At 42.6% G+C, this 20,606-nt stretch overlaps 2 protein-coding genes across 4 annotated transcripts; both read right to left on the reverse strand.

Moving 5' to 3' along the window:
* Positions 1 to 1,586: 1,586 nt before the first annotated feature.
* Positions 1,587 to 17,108, reverse strand: LOC131686775 (uncharacterized). Its single transcript, XM_058970768.1, has 7 exons — positions 16,713 to 17,108; positions 16,520 to 16,614; positions 14,430 to 15,627; positions 11,977 to 12,662; positions 11,710 to 11,906; positions 2,762 to 2,866; positions 1,587 to 2,694 (listed from the first exon to the last, which is right to left on the reverse strand). The coding sequence occupies exons 1-7, from the start codon at positions 16,750 to 16,752 to the stop codon at positions 2,634 to 2,636; spliced, it is 2,382 nt and encodes a 793-aa protein (XP_058826751.1). The 5' UTR covers positions 16,753 to 17,108; the 3' UTR covers positions 1,587 to 2,633.
* On the reverse strand, positions 5,707 to 11,687 carry LOC131686781 (uncharacterized). Of its 3 annotated transcripts, none has more exons than XM_058970778.1 (2): positions 9,021 to 11,687; positions 5,707 to 8,967 (listed from the first exon to the last, which is right to left on the reverse strand). In XM_058970778.1, exon 1 carries the CDS (start codon positions 10,882 to 10,884, stop codon positions 9,754 to 9,756), a length of 1,131 nt encoding a protein of 376 aa, XP_058826761.1. In that variant the 5' UTR covers positions 10,885 to 11,687; the 3' UTR covers positions 5,707 to 8,967; positions 9,021 to 9,753. The 3 variants fall into 3 exon arrangements, with proteins under 3 accessions (XP_058826761.1, XP_058826774.1, XP_058826768.1); XM_058970791.1 differs by having other exon boundaries at positions 5,707 to 8,732; positions 8,813 to 11,687; XM_058970785.1 differs by having other exon boundaries at positions 5,707 to 8,757; positions 8,813 to 11,687.
* Positions 17,109 to 20,606: the final 3,498 nt, after the last annotated feature.

A 20,606-nucleotide genomic window follows, 5' to 3' on the forward strand; every position in this document is an offset into this window, starting at 1 on the left:
TACGACGGCATATTTATAATTCAAGCATGCAAATTGACTTGATTAAGTCATAACCGCGGATAAAATTATACACGTCCTGTCTAGAGAGCAGGTGCTAGGCACAAAAAGCAAGAAAAAGAACCCATTCTAGATCGCATGATTGAGCAATGAATTTCGCTCTGGTTCATCAAACTGACTAAACGAGGGATGGTACAGATCGATTGAGGAATGAAGAAAGAGTTTGTAATGGCTAGTCTAGAAGATGTGGTTCCACACTGCCACAATAATATCAAACTGAATAGGATTCTTTAGGAGTACGTGCAAATTCTCGTTGTGAGCTAATATCTTCATTTATAATAGACGAACTATTAAAAAATGTGCTCGTAAGAATACTGGCTAGCGGTACAGATAAGTAGCAGTTGCAGTCCATCTACAATTTGTTCTGCCTCGATGTTATTACGGTATTGCTCTGACTGGAAAGCTAAACACCAAACAAAAGTTGCCCCAAAGCCGTAAAACAGAACAAGAAAACAACCATCGAAAAGGGATCGCAAACTTCCCCAGAATCGCTGTTAACCGTGCGGTTCCGAAATCCGAAAACAGTGTGAAGCTCTTCTATAATCGCGACGATAAACAAGATAACGTACGAGCTCTGCTGGACGCGGAAGCTGGCTGGGAGAAGGCTACAGATGAAGCCGAACACACACACATTAGGCTACCGGATTCCGCCATGTCGTCGGTTTTTGCTTACTCTGCTGTGCATATCTTCACCACAGTAGCACAGTAGAAGGTTATAAAATCGAAAAAAGAGCAAATAAGAATCACGCAAGACGACATAACGATGATGGTAAACCGAGCAGATTCGACTAATTTTATCAACGCCAGCTACATGGTTTTAGCCATCAGTCGACAAGCGTCCGAACATCGCAGTAAGCGAAGTAACGAGCGGTGAATGTGAAGCTGCACCTTTCTCCGTACCAGACGAAACCCACACGGAGGTCACATATAGCAAACGACTGGAGTGAGAGAAAAAAAAACGAACAACAAATGTCTACTAATTAGCAGAAACATGGTGCCACCGTGGGGGAACAGTTGCTCTTCGATCCGTCGAGCGGCACTATGCATTGTGTCGCGCGCCCTGACGCCAGCCGAAGTGAGTTCAAATATTTACTGGTCCACGGTAAACATGTTAAACAGCACGCAAATATGGCAAAAACAATCAAAATTCCGAAACGATAATGGAAAATTTCATCGCAAAACAAAAAGAAGTAGTGCGAACGGAAAGCCGCTGCTTTCGCTACGCGCGGGAACCTTCCTAAATGGGTGATTTTTTTACGGATGCTGTTTAAAACCGGGTTCGTTTCGATTGGTTCTCGCATCGCAGCTGACTGCAGGTCGGCGTGGAGGCCGCCGTCGTCCAAGGTCACCGCACTTCACGGCTTAAGGCAATTCTAAATGGTTCCTCGCTTGACGCCATGAAATCATTCGTTCGTCGCTCGCGAAAGAGCTGAATGATTTCGAGCGGCGAACGTTTTCGGATCTGGCTGAAAAACGGATAAATGTTTTGTCGGATAATTATTTTAGTTCACTTGAAGAAAGGCTGCTGCTATGAACATTGCCGCTGGTTGATACGTTATTTATTTGTCACCAATTGTCATAACTCCTGATGTGTGTTACAAAAACCTTCTAGATTTACATTTCTTTTCTGTTACTACTCTCTTCACATTTCACGCAATTTCCTGGCTGCATTTCGGTTACTATATAAATCAGTACTAATTAGCGGTTTGCTTTCTGCCTGCACCGACCGGTGCGGTCATATGAAACGATCCATCATTTTCCTCTTCATTTGACCGAACGTCGGTCCTCGTTTTATTGTTCATCTTTGTTCGCGTACTTTTTTTTTGTTTTTCGTCTTTATTCGAGATTGATTTAAATATACCACCGCTTGTTACTTGAGTTAATACCTTCTCAGTCAGTTGTGTGTTTAACATTGTTTGTAGCACTTTTTCCTACCTTTCGTCTGTTTCCTAACCGGAGACGCGAACATCTTCGTTAAGATTTAATTAGCAAACTTGAGAAGGAAAAGATTAAACAGCGACGATTTCTTGTTTTAGCTTCCTGCCCTTTTTTTATTCGTGACGAGAAGGAGCAACTGAGTTTGTTTGGTCGATGTTAACCGACAGCACTAGCTACCAAAAGCAGGAAAAATGATATGACTCGAAATGATTCCCTAAAACAGCTACTTACTTAGACCTAGACACCGTTTGATATCAATTTGACCGTGTGGTAAGGCAACTTCTTCCAGCAGAGAGAGAGTCTCAAACTATATAACAAACAAACAGAAATGCTTCGGAAAAAATGGCTATCTGTGTCGACGAAATGAATCGCTTACTGAGTTACTGAGTTGATGGCCTAACACAAAACTGGTAAATAGATATATAATAGGTCTATATATTAGTATCATTGTTGATTGTGGTTAAATAATTGATTAATTTTCGGTTAACACTACGCACTAAAAGAGTACCTTAAGAAATTACATGATTAGATTTCGAGCCCGATGCTCTGTTATTTTGTTGTTTTTTTTTTGCCCGAATGATGGCTCACAAACTCGATGATTGTGCGCGGAAGAATACAAATTTAAACCCGTTCGAGGCTCACAGCCTCACCTTCAACGATTCCATCCGTTGGACGATTCTTCGACGTAGTTCGGCATATCTGAAATCAGAGGCAGAAAAAAAGCGTTTAGAACATAACCAAACTAAACCAGCAAGCGATAACCTACTTCGTTCTTATCCGGAACAGTTCCCGCTGTTCTTCCTCGTGGTAGCGCTCCAGTATCGCTCGACACTCCGGGATGGATAGGTTGAGGAACTGGGCCACTTCGCTACTGCTCGGGATGAATGGCGTTTGGAGTAGAAAAGAAGGGAAAGGTTTTAGTATATTTTCGATGAAATGGTACCAAAATGGGTGTTTAATAAGGCGGCAGTTACTATTGGTTGAAATCTTAATCTGAATTTTTTTCACATTATATTGTTATAGTCTCATACAAAGAAGCTAGGGTAATGAGAATTACAAAGCTTCGGTCATAACTTCAAAACAGCTCGTGATGTTAAAAACGACAGTGATCTTCAGCTGGTGACAATTTGTTCGGATCAATCCATGCTAAGGACCACAGCCTATATCTGACAAACCATCTCTGAACGCTTTCGATCCTTTTGATCCAAAAAGTTTGGAAAAGATTGCAAAAGACAATGCCGAATTCTAGCATCCCACGCACCAACAAATAGTGTAGAGCTTTAAAACACAAAGAGTCACGAGATTCGCTGGAGATCTTGAACATGAGTCTCAGTTGTCGAGTGTAGCAGAGAAATAACGCTAGCTTGTAATCCAGTATCCTCCAAGCACTTCAATGCAGTCAACATGTTGCAGTCAAAATCGATGGCGTTTATAGTGTGTAAACATTTCAATTAATATACGATAAAACACTAGCGGCGCCAAACCAACTTATCCCAATTATCCGTCAAATCCATTCCGGAACTGGTTCGAAATCCTAAATGGATTCAATATGGAATCTTGCTCAAAGAAAACAACCGATTCCGACTCAATCGGATGATGCATTTGAGCTAAAATTCATACTGAATCCACTCAGAAGTCCGAACCGGTTCCGGACTGGTTTGACTGCCCACTGAGACGTGGGTAGAGGTATAGCCGCTGTCAATTCAGTGGAACTCAGCCACTAAAAAAAAACATGACAGTAGCGCACCTGGTGGATATCCCAACTACCTTCGAAACCGTTGAGGATTTTTACACAAATTAAATGCTGAAAATGGACGTCTGTTCTCTGTGGTCTGACCAATGTTAGACCAATTTCTGACGAATTTTGGACCAATATTGAACCGATGTTGGACCAATTTCGGACCACTATTGGGACGGATGTCTGACCGCAGTTTTGAGCCAATGTCGGACCAATATTTGACCGACGTCTGACGAATTTTTTGACCAATGCTGGGCCGATTTTGGATCAATGCTGGGGACCCATTTTGGATTAATGTCGAACCAATATTGAACCAATGTCGACCCGTTGTCTGACCATTTTAGGACCAATATTTGACAAATGGATCAATGTGGGATTACCCGCTGGGACGTGCCTGGCAGAATTCTCCCCAGAAAACAGGGAACGAAATACAATATCTGGGAGAATTTCTGAGAGTCTGACTGGCAGAACTCTGGCAGCATGCCGGCTAAAATGCAACAACCGTTTCTGGCAGAATGTTTCGCTCTACGATGATTAGCAGTTTTTTCTGTCGGATTTCTGCCAGGTACGCATCGGCAGGACCGGTTTTGTACCGCTTCGGGTTTTGCTTGTATTGAAATAGAATTTTTTCTCACGAGTATAGCTGAATTCTGGCAGCACCATTTTGATAATTTTGACAGCTGCAGGAATCTTAACAGATTTCCGCACTAAAATGTCTGCCAGCCTGCGTTGAGCGGGAATGTGTACGGTCAACTGTCACCCAGTCACCAAATTTTCTGATAGAGACCGTTCTGCTAGATTCTTGTCAGTCTTGGTTTAGCAGCCCTGTCGGGTTAGTTGAACTAGGGCGAAGTCGGCTTCGCTCGCGTTTTCTTGCAAATTCTGACAGGAACCGAGTAAAACCCTGGCATAACTCGGACATAAGCTGTGCAAAGATCCTGGAAATTCCTACCTGGGAGAATTTGAGCACAAATCGAGCAGAACATCTGACAAAGTTGTGGCAGGAAGCGTACAGAAATCCTGGCCGTACATTCCTGGCTAAAAGCGAGCAGCATCCCAGTTAAGCTCAGAAATGCACTGGAATTCTGACTGGTTCCAGTTCGTATTCCGGCTTCAGTGACACAACCGATTCTAACTAGAATCGGTTGTGTCACTGGAGCCGGTGCACGAACTGGAACCAGCCAGAATTCCAGTTCGTTTCCGGCTGAACTTTACTGGGATAGGTTAGTTAAACCGCTTCTATCAGAAACGGTTGTTGCATTTGAGCGAATTCTTTGCCAAAATTCTCGCACAAATCGCGCAAAATGCTTGCAGAAACTTTGCGAGAATCAATTTCGCTTTTCTCAACTTTTGCCAACTTTCTGCTTGCCACGGTGACTGGGAGGTTGGTTCAGCCGCTTTCGTCCCACCCAGTTAAGCTCAGCCGGAAATGAACCGGAATTCCGGCTGGCTCCAGTTCGTATTCCGGCTCCAGCGACACAACCGATTCTAGTTAGAATCGGTTGTGTCACTGGAGCCGGAAGACGAACTGGAGCCAGCCGGAATTCCGGTTCATTTCCGGCTGAGCTTAACTGGGCACCTGAACAGGGATACCAGGCATATTTTTCAAATGTCTTCACATTTCATAAAAAATGTCTTCATTCGTCTTCACCGACCAGGATTCTGAATCGATTTTAGATTTTGAGCCAGAATTCTGCCATAAATCGGTCAGACAACCGAAACAAATGTCTTCAAAATGAAAACCCCTTTTTCACAGCCTTTCAAATAACTTCAAAATGAAGACATGTCTTCACATCTGGCATCGCTGCACCTGAACACCGTTGACCAGGGAAAAAGTCTCTAATTCCCAGTTAAGCTCAACCGGAAATGAACCGGAATTCTGGCTGGTTCCAGTTCGTGTACCGGCTCCAGCTCCAGTCATTGGAGCCGGAATACGAACTGGAACCAGCCAGAAATCCAGTTCATTTCCGGCTGCACTTTACTGGGAAGCGTCATTTGTGACGGATTTCCCCAGTGAGCAAATTTTCTGGCAGAGACCGCTCTGCTAAATTTCTGTAAGGCTTGGTTTGGCAGCCCTGTCAGATTTCTGCGCGTATCTTGTCGGATTAGTTGAGCTAGGGCGAACTCGGTTTCGCTCGCGTTTTCTGGCAAATTTTGACAGGAACCGAGCAAAACTCTGGCATAACTCGAACATAAACTGTGCAAAGATCATGGCAATTCCTACCTGGTAGAATTATATTCGGAATCCTGAATGGATTCCAAATCAAATGCAACAACCGATTCTGAGTCGGAATCGGTTATTGCATTTGATTTGGAATCCATAGTGACTCCATTCAAAATCCAAAGTTTATCTGGGTTTGACCGGGAAACACGCTAAACGTCAAATATATTTCATTACACGTTCATTCAAAACTACTCAAAATTTGAGTTCAATGCCTTCACTTTTAAAAAATAGAGCAATATATCAAAAAATGGCTTGAAAAAAAAATTGAGTAGGATTAACTCATCTGCGAGTAATCATTACATTTTCAAAGTTTTGAGTAAAAAATTCCTTTTATCGAAAAAAAGCGTGTGGAGTCGTAAGCTTTATTGTGTTTTGCTTCTCTTTAAATCTAATTTCCTCTCGCGCATTTTGTAGTAATTTTATTAAAAATGCGGAATGGTTAGTTTTCGTATTTGTTCATCGAGTAAATGTACTCAAATTTGACATTTTTGTCCCAAACTCAAAACTGAGCAAACGAGAAAGCGTACTTTTTCTGAATTTGAGTGGCTGGTAACTCAAGCCAGTTGTCTCGTCTTGTCTTAGGTATTGAGCATTTCAGCCTGTGCAAATCATTCGAGGGCGGTGCCATTTAATAAACATATATCGGGCCAATGTCTGCCCAACGTTCAGGAATCAGGAATCAGAAGATATTGGCTCAAATGGCACGTTCCCCGTACATAGTCGGGGATTTGTGCCTCTGCCCAACGTTGAACAAATGTCTGACCAGTATTGAACCAATGTCTGACCAATATAAGACCAATGTTGGACCAATGATGCCAGACCTATGTTGGGGTGATTTCTGACCAATACTTGATCAATATCTGACTAATATTTGACCAATATTGGACGTCTGACCAATGTTGCATCAAATTCGGGTCAATATTGAAGCAAAATCGAATCAACATCAACCCGCAATTTCAACTGTTGGGAATTAGGCAATCCATGTTGGATCAAATCAACGATCTTATCGGAGGTCGCACCCACCGGCGTAACGTCACAAGAAATAAACAAGAAATAGTCAGCTGATCCGAAATATCTCATGGATTCACAAATATACTTAGGGTTGCCACACCCCCGGGTTTGACCCGGAGACTCCGGTTTTTGAGGGCAATCTCCGGACCTCTGTGTTTTACATCAATTTCTCCGGGTCCGCCCTTGAGTTAAGAGTTATTTGCTCGACTAACCCTTTGTTTCAAGGCGGCCAAGATGCCAAGAATTATTTCGGAATTCATCTGGAAAAAAAACAATTTTTCCATCATTTTAGAATAAAAATATCTCACCGTTTGCCAAAATTTATTATTTTACATCCCACAAAACTCCTCAAAAAGGTTTAGAAAAGTTAAATTATTTTAATTTCACCAAATCACCTCACTGTTGCTGATGCTTATAAGTAGCTGCTGCTTATAAGTTCAACTTGTGTAAAACCTCTAACGGTTTCGAAGGTAGTTGGGATATCCAAACCAGGTGCGCTACTGTCATGTTTTTTTTTGTGGCTGAGTTCGGCAGAATTGACAGCGGTTATTCCTCTACCCGGTCAAACTAGTCCGGAACCGGTTCGGACTTCCAACATGAATTCCAGCTCAAATGCATCAACCGATAGAGTAAGAATCGGCTGTTTTCTTTGAGCAAGATTCCATACTGAATCCATTCAGGATTTCGAACCGGTTCCGGAATGGATTTGACGGATAGTTGGGATAGGGTGGTGTGGCGGCGCTAGTGTTTATGGTATATTAATTCAAATGTTTACAAACGTTTGTTAAATATTTTCGTTCGATCATGGATGTCTGTGCTCTGTAATAATATTATAAATAGCCGTGAAGTGCTTTCTCACGATGAATCCGGGCAAATGTTTCCTTATAGTACATTTTTGGTGTAGAGCGGGCCTGATTAGCTTTGTCCTACCCAGAAATGAGTGCCCCTTCAACCCAAGTTTAAACTAGGATGGATAACGCGCATAGAAACATGTTTTTCAATATGAATAAATTCATTTTGTATCATTGTTATTATTATTGATTGTTATGCATTCTTACCTTATCATTTCCATTATTTACCTTGTCGCTGAAATTTACCACCTATTTGTCAGTATTCCTTTATGTGTTCCTTTTTTCCTTGCGCCGCCAATAATTACTTTCCTGAAGTTTTCCAAGCATCTAAAGAGCTGCTTGATATCCTGATCGTATTCTATTGTTGAAATTGTTGGACTAATGTATTGTTGCGGGTTCCCTGCAGCGGGTAGAGCAGAACTACCAAAAACGAATCCAAACGCAAACACTAAGAACAAAATGCACCAACTCAAATCAAATAAACGTGCGTCACTTAAATCAATAAACATGTATTATCCCCATTATCACCTATCTTCATCCTCCTCTTACTCCTTTCTCTTTTATACTATGTCTCTACCATGGCTTCTTTCTTCTCACTTCCTCTATGCTTCCATTCTAATCTCTTCTCATGCCTTTTCTCTTCTTCCTACTGCACTTTTCTTACACTCCTACTACTTACTGCACCGTCATTCATCTGCTTCCCCTTTGACACTATTCGCTCTCCGCACCGTCCGCCATCACTCGCAATCAGTGGCCGTCAGCTCCCAGTGCCTGCTGTCGGACATGCTCGATCCTTGAGTGTAGGACTGGTGCACTCAGTAATGTGGCTAGCTACCACTGTTTCACTGCAGGCATCCACCTTCGGTATGTTTCCGCCGTGCTGCAGATTCGGTGATCCTCCCCGACAGATGAGCTGCAAATAAGCCAAAACGAAGACCCTATTGGGCACCGGCAATTAGTCCTCCGGCTTGCGCTTCCTTTCCGCAAACTCACCCTTGAATGAGGGGTCTTCGCTCTCGCTCCGGTAAATGCAAAATTCCAGTCGCTCTACCTATGGGCACTTCCCCAGCCTGGTGTCTTTTGAATGCCCTTCAAATGGCGGAGAGGCAATTTCGACGGCGTCTTTTCGATCTGACGTTATTTGAAGGCTGCAAATTGAACTGCTTTAGGTGGGTTTGTTTTCAATTGCGCACATTCTTACCTCTTCCGTCGCTCGGTAGACTAAATCCCAGCTTGATGAGACCAGACGGTTCAAAGCTGCTTAATCTGGATCACAGTGCACCCGAAATTTACTATCCGTGCTTCTGCGGGCACAAAAACGAAGCGGAGTGAAAAATGGTTCGGACGGCTTTAGCGGCGTTCTTTTTTCATTTGGCGGTAGTGAACAAAGCTGAGGCGGTTTCTAGCAGCATAGATGTGCTCGCTTGTGTGAGTGTGTTTCGATCGCTCTGTTTCCTGCTGTTTTTTCGGCGGCGCTTTTCGAAAGGCCCTTTTTTCCCCTCGCTGTCAAGGGTTTTGATTTGACGGTTATTGGTCGAGTATAACAGTTTCAGTTTTTCACCTAGGGTGTACATTACAGGCAATCTTATCTTAACGTAGCAGTATATAGATGCGAGAACTAAGTCAAACTGTATAACGTGTATAATAACTACTTGTGTATGTCGTGAAACTGTTGGAGTTGGAATTTTTCGGTAGTTCATACTGCTGCTTAGGTATATTCCTGATCCTCCGTAGTTATCTTCCCTGGAATGTGGGATGAGGTGAACATTTGCAATTTTATGTTGTCCAGTATCCTCTAATAAAACATTTGTTCATGTCTCAGCTAGAAAAGCTGCTGTGTAGTTGTTTCCTGTTAACACCCGATGAATCTCTGCTTTATTTTTGTAAAAAACTCTATTTTGAAATTTGCGCGCGGCATTTCTATTTTTCAAGTTTTAAAATGCGATATTGTGTGGGTTGTTCAGCACGACAGTATTGGCCAATTTGAAATGCTTTTCCGTACATTGTTTAAACATATTTTTGGTATCTCCTTGTGGACCTAGCATGCCAATGAAATCTGAGTAAAAGCTTATCATGGATTCCTGTAACATCTTCTTGCTTTGCACCTGTGCCTCCTTTAGCATTCCTTCCCAGCGTTCTTTTTCCGTAACACTATGCGGATTATACATATCTGTTCCATTCAAAGATAAACTCTGTGTGTTAGTAATCAATGCATTTCGTTGTGCTGTTGTTGATTTTAATTTTCCCTTTTCTTCCACCCGAGGTCGCTTATTACCAATAGATTTTTGTTCTTTGTTTATTTTCACCGCTGCTTGGATCGCTTTTCTCTCTTCATTTGTATTGATCAACTGTTCCTTCATAGGATCCTTCCAATTGTATCTCCCTTTTGTCATATTCGCGAAACTTTCTGTCAGTTGTGGAAATTCTTCGGAATCAACGTTTACCAACGTTACCTGCTGATTTGCCTCCGTATATGTGAGGTTTTGTCTCGACATTAGACTTAATATCCATCTGCCTTTTCTTTCGGGACATGCCTCATCCGCAGAATTGTGATCGCTGCTTCTACAATGGGCGGATTTCTGAATATTTTTGCAGTTCTTATAATCTGCCTCGTCATCATGGCGTAATGTACAACTTTCGCATCTCTTAACGCCTTTGCAGTTCCCCCGACGGTGTCCAAAACGCAGACATTTCAGGCATAGCACAACCCGCGGAACAAATGGACTAACCCGACTTATGCAACAAAATAGACACACTTTGTCTGGAAGCTGCCTAGCTCTAAACGTGATAATAATACGATTAATTGGAATCCTGTCACCATTTTCCTCTCGTTTCGTCATGCGTTGTACATCCATGATCGGCACGTCGCAGTCCAGGTCTTTCCTTATCTCGTCGACTTCAAGCTCTGCTGGAATATCTGCTACAACACCAGTTATACATACTAAATGCTGTGGTACGTAAGCTCGCAAGGGTCCGTTACCATTATTAATCTTTTCGACCATTAGATTTGCACTTAAGTAGCTGCTCAAAAACACTAGAATCTTGTGTCGACCGACGTACTTCATATCTGTTATAAACTGCTTGAATCCTTCCTTCTTCTACAATCTTGCAGCTAGGGAAAATTTGTTGATTTTCATCGTTCCGCCTTTGTTGTCTCGCAACTCGACAAAAATGCGATACGGAGCTGAGTCATTGTTGGTATAGGTTATGTTAATGTGTTTTTTCTCTCCTAATGCAGCAGGTTCGGAATTAGAGTTAAAAAATTCTTCTCCTTCCATCTCGTGTTGATTCTGTCCTCCGCCTGGATCTACCGAGTGCTTCGCTTCATCCATTTTAACCTAAATCTATCACTGCTGCGCACTTTCACGTTTTAATGGCGTCTTTTCGCTCGAACGCAATTTATGTGGTTTTCGTTTGAGGCGAAACTGAGTCAGTTCCTAACCCCAACTGCTGTCAAAATGTATGAACTGACAGCAGTTGGGGTTAGAACCTGACTCAGTTTCAGGTTCAAGCGAAATCGCCATTAGTAATCTTTTGCGTGATCGCTAATTTTTTCCTTCGAAGCCACCTCTGATCGAACAGTTTCCTTGAGCTCCAATGAGCACGTAACGTACAAAATATGTAGCGAAAACTTCTACAGCGTACTTAAAAACCACTTCTATAGAACACCGGTTTTAGTTCACGACCGAAACGATGTGAAGTTCAAACTCGAATGAGCTGTGACTCAAAAAATATATCGCCGAAACTCAGTAAATAAATGTAATTTTTCTGAGATATCGGTTTCAAAATTTGATGACTATTGGACTGTGCGGAAATTTTCAAACTTAGTTGAGAGTGCATATCTGCTCTTTCAAAATCAGACAATGAAATGAGACTACACGAAGCCCTACCTTATCTCCGGCGTCTGCTGACCATCCATCAGAAACAGTTTAGCAATATCTTCGTGCGGTCCGAGAATTACGCGCGATATCAGCGGAAAGTCATCCTCTTTCAGCTTTTTCTGCTCGCCATTATCTTTGATCACAAAGAGGGCAAAATTTTCCGCCCGACTTTCCACCTTGTACTTTTCCAGCAGCAGATTGATCACCTGTTCAAACGAAGAAAAAAAATCCTTAGTCACTGTATTTAATGCCGTTCTGGGAGCGAAAGAAACCTACCTCCTGAGTATTGACCAGCGACGTCACCCACACATTCATCTGCGACCCGTGCGGTGGCGTAAAAAACGACGTTTCCCGATTGTAGAAGTGACCATTGATCGAACAGCGACGCTTCAGCTTCGTCCGCGATCGCCGATTACCGGAGCGTCTCTTGATCGCCGTCGAACCCGTTTTCGGTGCCTTCCTCAACACTACACCATCATCCGTCGTCGTCGTCGTTGTTGCTGTTGCCGTGGTCGTACCCGTCGCCGACGACATACTAACCGAAGTCAGACTATCGTCCGTCGTTGGGCTAACAACAACCAGCACTTCCCCGTTTTCTCTCTTTTTTGCATCGGCGGCGGCAGCCAAATCATCATCATAACAGTCCATCTTGATGTGTATGGAAGTAGGTGGTCGGTCCGAGGCTTTCAACGTTTCCGTTCCTTCGTCGTCACTGTCCATGAAACTGTTACCGGAGTAATGGTTACCGTGTGATCGGGAGCGGAGCAAACCTCGGTCACCGGTCCAGCTGTCGGTGTCGGTGCCGGGCGATGTTACTGAACCGGAATCGGACTGGTGCCGCTGGTAGACTACCTTCGTACGTCCGTTGCTGTTGGTGGTGCCATTCAGAAGGTCGCGAACTTTTCTTGCGACTGGAGATGCTAGCGGTTTCAGCGTGTCATCGTCGACCACGTGGAATGAGTCTGAAAAATAAATTCGATAAAATTAAATTAAATCGAAGCAAGCGGTTAGTTTGGGTCGATTATTCGGTCAATTTTTTTCAACTCAGTTGGACGTCAAAATTTTCGGTTTTTGAAAAGTAACCAAAAAAAAGGTTGAAGGAAAAAAAAGATGTACTGCATCAGCTTCCCATTTAACTCGTGCTGCCTGCCGACCAGTTTCTGCTGTGATCCATGTTGTGGGAGTGGCCCATGCGGAGGAAGTTGTATAGCACCGTGCGGAGCGTGCTGTACTCCCTGTGGTTGGCCGCAGAAGGTGCGCTGTGAACCTTTCAGTCAACCGATTCCGGCGGTTAGCTGTGCGTTTGTTTGGAGGAACGCCCATTACGATTTTGCACTGCGGCTGAAGAATGCCGGATTCTATGATTGAAGGTGGAACGGGGTGAGGAAGGTCAATTCGGGGACGATTGTAATGAGAGGAATTATTTTGTTCTAATCACAATCTGGTATGATGCTGAATAAATCTTTTTTTCGAAAGTGGTTTGTTTTGATTGTTGGACTTGTTGTCAGTGACATTTTTCTAAAAGAAGCGTCCAAAGCAAGAGTCGAAAGACAGACTATTTTAGATCGTTTGACTTCGTACGTCCTGACCGCCCCAATATTTCGCTGCCCCGGTAATAATTTCTTGTTTTTACGGCATCATTTGGATGGTTATGACCGCTGACACCACCGGAGACAGTTTAAGAAAGTGGAGTTTTCCGTCGCAGTCATTAGTGTTCCGGATCTCGCCTTTAATCAGGCTCCAATGCCTCCAAAACAAATCGTGAGTTTCCCGAGGTACTGGTACAAATGGCATTTTCGCTTTTGACATTGCACCACTTTTGTGTTGTGCCAAAAAATTTCCTCCAAAAAGGATCGCAGTAGGCGACATTCTTTAAAGCAAAAATTTGACAGATAAAATCCAACATTCTTCCAAATTTCCTGTCGAAAAAATTCCATCAGTGATCAACCAAACATCAGAAACCTGAGCCAAAAAGATGAACAACCAACCAATGCTCTTCGAAACAACGTACACCGCGGATTACGACCGTCCGGTGGCAAATCGCGAGATCGCGCTACGACGGGAAAGCAACACCAGCCTTCCAGCGAGCTGTTTCTCACCACCGGTAAACTGTACTACCCAGGTTTCGAACTCAAAACCGGACCCAGTCCCGATACCACCACCCCCATCCCCAGTCACCATAGAGTGCGGCACCAACCAATTCCTGCCGAACCTCTGCAACAGCTACCCCATAGTGTACGAAGACCTACAAGCAAATTCCGCCTGGACCCGTCGTTCCGGCCAATCCCCGCTGAAATCCTCCTATCAAATCGATTATGACCATCTAGCCGACTACCAACTACTCCCCTATCCGGATGACACCAAGTACTACATTCGCGAGTGCAACGGAACCGCCTGCACCGGACGCTGCTTCGAGGGACTGTGCAGCTGCCAACTCTGCCCGAGCGGTAGCGAAAGCACCGACAACTGCCAGTGCAACTACCCGGATCGTAGCGTTACAAAATTGGCCAAAATCCCCAAAAGCTACATCCTCTCCAGCCACTGGCCCGAACGACCATACCAGGAAGGTGACAAATTGACGGAATACCAGGACCGGCTGAGCCGAATAGGTGGCAAAACTCACCGCGAGCAAATTCACTACCACAAGCGTTGTAAGCAGCCCAGCAATTGTCAGCACGAATTCTTTTTAAAGAAGTCAACTGAGTCAAATTAAAACGAAATAAACTTACCCGTGATATTCCCTTGCGGCAGCGAGAACACATTCCGACACTGCTCATCCGACAGACTCCTATTCATGACGGATTCATTGTACAGCTTCAGCGAGTCATTGATCCTGGCCGGATCGATAGGTTGATTAAGTTTCAACGTACCCTCGGTGGTACCGAGATCCGCCGCACCATTAATAAATTCCTGACTCATTTGCATTTTAAACGCTTCAAAATCATGCGACCGAATTGTCCCCTGCGGCGTCCGAAATATCTCCTCTCCGTTCGTTGTCTTGCTGCTATCCGTCGACGAGGACGAATTGGTCACCGTTTGAGGAGTGAGTGTTTTGTAGTCGGTGTCGGTGACACTTTCGGAGATTTCGCTTTCATCCGTCTGCTGCTGCTGCTGCTGCAAATCTCCCCCGGTCGACGACGGCAACGGTGAAGGCATCGTCCGGTACATCCGCTCGGATTCGTCCATCTTTCGTTCTACCTGCAGCAAGTCATCGATTTCGTCCCATTCCAGCTGCTTCACCTCCAACTTCGGTGGCAGTGTTACGTACTTGTTCCCATTCAACCCATGGCTAGGAGAAACCTCCTTCGAATTTTCCCCCGAGTTCGGTTTCGACGAACCGATCGAGTTCAAATCCGACGAAATACTCAACGTGTCGTAGGACAAACTTTCCGATATTGTCGTCGTATCGTTACCATCCGGTCCCTCGGTCAAACTCGAACTCATCGGATCACTGCGAAAGTCCGGATTAAGATTCTCCTTGTCCTCCAGATCTCGCATAGCCGAAACCATCGAACTGGGATGGCTATAGCGGTAGGAATTACGCTTTCTCACCGTAACTACCGTCCGCTGATCGTCATCCTCCTTCAGATGAATCAGTCCCTGAACGCCCCAGTAGATTCGCAGTGCCCCTTCCAGCACCAAACGGCCGTTAACTTCGCGGCTGCGAATCTCCTGACTCTTGTTGTTCGGAAACTCATTGAACAGTTTCAGTTTCGCCTCCAGATGGGCTCGTGGAATCACAGGACCTCCTCCGCCAGCACCAACACCGGCACCACCAGCACCAGCCGGTGATCGAATTGCCCCTAGTTTCCGCAGCTCCGGTTGGCCGAAGCTTTTGTGTGATTCCACGCGCGTTCCGTGGCCAAATAGCTGCGGCCCGAACAGGGCTCCGTAGCAAGGCACGTGACAGTACGGGACGCCTTTGTGCTGTAGGTGGGAGTAGAGAAAAAATTTGGGATTAGATCGGTGCTTTTGTGCTGACTAGTTGCAGTCGAAGATTAGGTATAGAGTTGTTCACGACCAGGGGGTATAGTGGGTAAAACTGTTAGGTCGGTTAAAAATACTAGAATGAAACTTTTTTTCGAGTGACAATCGTCCGTTTTTAAGTAGGAAATGAAAAAAAAATCTCATGATATTAAATTGTTAATTTAAAAAAAATGGTCGTCTTTATTTTAGTGAAAAATAAATGACTACTGGTCCAAAAATAAATGGTGTTGATTAGTTTTATTTGAAGCAGTTTTATTTTGTCAAAGAAAAATGAATATTACCAAAAATCGAGTATTCATTAAAATAACCAAAATCGTAAAAAACAACGCCAAAAGCTCCACAAACACGATCCGTGGTTGGCACGAACTAGCGTTAAATATTCGACGAATTTATCTTTCCTTCTTTTCGTATCAACATCCAAATTTGTCCAAAAATCCAATTGATTAGCCCCTCTTCAGATTCGGAGGTAACCAATTCGATACCTATCCCTATCACGAAGAACTCCGAAGTGACAAATTTTATCTAAGCAGGCAGGTAAAGCGTAGCCTGCGCGTAAAACGACCGAATGCTGTCACACAACAGAAACGAGCTGCGCCGAAATCGTAGTTTGTTTGCATACGCACGCACAAGAGTGTTTGTTATCGGAGCAAATAAATCTCACTGCGTATGATGGGGATACTTGAACTCTGCCTGCGCTTCAAAAGCACGACCGCCCCCCTTTTCGTTCTGATTGTCGTCCCGTCAAACTGCTTAACCAATCTCAAATCCACTGTGCATAGTCGAACGGGGTACATTGAACATGGTCGGAATACTAATTACAATTTGAGCTTACTTCAGCATGCTGTCCCGGGTTGAGCCTTTTTCCACATTCCTCGCAGCGCAGACACTCCGGGTGCCAGTCGTAGCCCAGTGATTGTTTTCGCTCAGCTGAGGAAAAATATAAAAAGCGAAAAAAAAGAATAATCATCTTCGTCTGCTCCAACTAGACTCGACTCAACTAGGTTGATGGGATCCGTAGAACTTACCGAAAAACACCGGTTTTCCGCACTTGTGACACTTCCACATAGCCAGGCCAGGCCCGAAAAAAAAATTTCAACCAGTAAAATTTAACTTAAAATGTTTTTTTTTTCTTCTCCGCCACCGACAAGATCCTCGACGATTAAAAAACGCACAGAAACACAAAGGAAGTACCAGCACCAGCAGCAGCACCACCACCGAGAACTGAGATCATTTTTTGAGTTTTTCAAATCACACACGCAATCCGCACCACGAGATTTAAACAGGAATGAAAATTTCGAGGAAAATAACCGGATAAAAAAGGAAAATACAGAAAAACCTGGCGGAGCAAAAATTTGCTATAATGCACTTTGCACGAACGAGGAACGACCTGAAGGCTGGCACGACACGACGATGATGATGATGACTGATTTTGACACTATACTTGATGACAGCTTGATGTGACGGAAAGTGCTTCGAACAGGGGTCTACGTTCTGCTGATGCGCGGTTTGAAAAGATTGAAACGGTTTTGCACGAAAGGAGAAAGTTATTTAAAAATTCAGAACGGAGAAAAGCTTCCCGGTCAAACCATTCGGAATTTGATTCGAAATCCTGAATGGAGTCAGTATGGATTCCAAATCAAATGCAACATCCGATTCTAAGTCGGAATCGGTTGTTGCATTTGATTTGGAATCCATAATGACTCCATTCAGAAATCCGAACCGGTTCCGGAATGAGTTTAACTGGGTTTGAGCTTCCCGAAAAGAAATGCACAGTAACAAAACCATGACTTTCACTGTGACAGTACAGTAATTTTACAATAATTTACAGTAAATTCTAGTGTTATGCTACAATACAAAAACAATAAACTTTACCGTTTCTACAGTAAATTTCACTGTAAAATCGACTTTTATAGTAAAAAAGTGTGGGAGGAGGATACGTATCTTAACATTAAAAAAATCAATTTTTTCCATACATTTTTTGCTCGAAAACATTAAAATTTAATTTGAATTTACTGTTTCAGTTTTTTGCTGAACAGTACAATTGATTGTTCCATAAAATTTTATTGTAAACCTACTGCGAGAACTCTGCATCGGACAATGTTGAAACAGTAATAACTATTATATTTATTGTTTATTGATTGTTTGTAGGGCAAATGCTTCTGTAAAATCATCGTTGGTAAAATTCTATTCGAATTGTGATCGGCCTTCGCATTGTATGTGAGTGAATGGAGAACACTGAGTCTAATTATCTACGCTAAGCAAACTCGACTGTATGGTGGATCCAAGATATGTTGTCTTAGATAGTTCGTTCATATTCATTTGGAGCAACATCAAATGTTGCTTCAAATTGTTTTCACAACGCCGTTACTGCGTTGTTAGGGCCAAACTGCACACTATGTTGAGCTCAGTGAATATTTGTGCTGATATCTCGAAAAAGTGTCATTTGTTTGCTGATTTTCAACAAAATTATTGCCGAGTCCCAACAAACAATTGTAGCTTTTACTGAGACCCCAGCGAAAACTGAATTTTCCGAGTGCTCGGCTGTTCAAATCTCGTCAAGAACTGCTGAGATTCGGCAGAACAATATAAGTGTGGTATCGAAGGGGATTAATTTGGGGTTGTCTGACATAATCTTGATGGTCACATCGTTAGCATTCAGGTTAAAAATCGGCAAACAGCCTCGACTGTTTATTAGAATAGATTGTTCATCTGTGATGGGGTAATTAATTTCATCTTCATTTCAACTACTAGATCACTGCAAAATACGCGATCTAATTATCCTATTTTTTGCACAGAACACCATTAATCTAGCTCTAAATCAAAGTCATGATTGTCGCTGGTCAGATTTGTAGACTGTAGATACTTTCGGTGGACACACTTGTAGACACCGTAGCCGATTAATGACTAATCGCATAGCACGCGGTCTCGTAAATTACACCAATGAGCTTAACAGCAGTGTTGGTGAGTCGTTGGTACGGGTATCCATTTCTCCATGACACATCCCTCCTCAATATAGCTGGTAGAATCAACGTCTTCTAGCGCGAGAAAAGCGACGAGGTTCCAGGACAGCTGCAGAGTTTTCATGCGCTGATAGGAACTCTTACGACGACGACGATACAGAGCAAGAACTGGAGGAAGATGTAGACCTGAGAAATGCTATGCTTCTAAAGTCGCACCTACACTTGCACTAGCGCCACAGACTAACAGACATAACACTCAAAAACAAAGCCCGCTTTAACGGTCATTTTAAATAAATTTGTGGTTGGGACTGTGACCACATTTGAAATTATGGCGCCACTGGCATATGAACTAGCATATGGGGGATATACCACTAGTGAAAAATTCCCAACAAACATTAGGAGCTGAACTATAAGACTACGTGTTGATTTAAAGCAGATTAAAGGTTATGTAAGCTGAATAAAACTTTCGCTGAACTATTTAAAAATTAACAGTTTATTCAGCTTATTTAAAATCCAGTATTCGCCAGTTCCAACTAGGCTGAACTATACTGCTAATAAAGGTAATAGCGACAATATTAAAGCTTTTATTCAACCATCTTAATTAGACTGAATTGCGAGTTGAATAAACGATACTGTTACCAATAGTACTACCTTTAATCATTAAGCTGCACTACATGTCTTCAAAAGGTTCTTTCTACCTTTACATTTGCTGTTATACCACCTTTGACTTTTAGCTGAATTATGTGTTTAACAAAGGTAATTGTAACTACTACAAAAATTGGCGCGATTAGCAAATCATGAGGAATGGCAACCGACCTGGGTTCGAGTCCCAATATACACACAATATTTTTTTACTATTAAGTGAAGGATTTTTTTTATTATTTCGGTATATTCCAATTGAGATGTTTTGCATTTATTACAGTTAAGGAGCAATAGATCAATAAATGAATAAAGAAATAGAGAAAGTTTATTTAGTTTTTTTATATCTACTGAGTTTTTACCACGGGAAATACACGATTTACAGTTTTTCAATGTACAAGCTTGCCAAATCACACGCGCCCTCGTTTATGTAAATTTACCTTTTAATTCGAAACGGTCTGTTTACTTGTGAAAAATGAATATTCTCATATTGAACAAAAGAGAAACTTTTTTTCCAATGTTGCTATAAATTTTTGACACCAGCATTGTTACCATGATTTTTTTCTATCCACCGACTTGCAAACAAAGGTACAATGAAATGATTATTCACGCTGGCGAACTTAATGGATATAAATAAATAAACTATTGAATTCGAACAGCGACTTCCGCTTACCAAAAAAATGACAATGGAAAGAAAATCATTTGGCAGGGAGTGGTAAAGAAATTGAGGAGATGGCCACCTTAGAATTATAAACGACTTCAATCCATCATTCCGTTACCACCACTTTCATATAACACCCATTTTTACTTATCTAAATGTTTTGTGACAACCATAAATCCTCACCTTGGAAACAAAAATGACTATAATCATCATTTTTGAAATAAATTATCTAATTTAAAATTCCCGAATGTTCTAAAAATTAATAATTAAAAAAATTGAAATAAAAAAATTATCGTAGGTTGGGATTCGAACCCAAGCCAACTAGGTTCACTCAAATCTATAGTAGGCTACTGTAGCCTTTGTACAGACTCTATTCAGCAGCCTAGACTTGTCGGTACATCGGTGAAATCTTTAGCATTCTATGTATGCAAGATTGGTGCAGACAGTAAGGTAAGTGCTTAGTATTCAACAGGTTGCTGGTTCGGATCCAGGTACGTGATATGATATCCAACAAGGTAATACAATTTTTCTCTAACTGAAACGTAGCACTAATAAAAGAATATGGCTTCCAAAGAGATTGATGGCGTGTGTAATTTGAAATAAATGTCTTTTTAACAATTTTCCTATGATAATTTTCTCAGCTGAATAGCGGTAACGAA

The sequence above is a fragment of the Topomyia yanbarensis genome, chromosome 1 (genome assembly GCF_030247195.1).
Source record: "Topomyia yanbarensis strain Yona2022 chromosome 1, ASM3024719v1, whole genome shotgun sequence".
Taxonomy (NCBI): domain Eukaryota; kingdom Metazoa; phylum Arthropoda; class Insecta; order Diptera; family Culicidae; genus Topomyia; species Topomyia yanbarensis.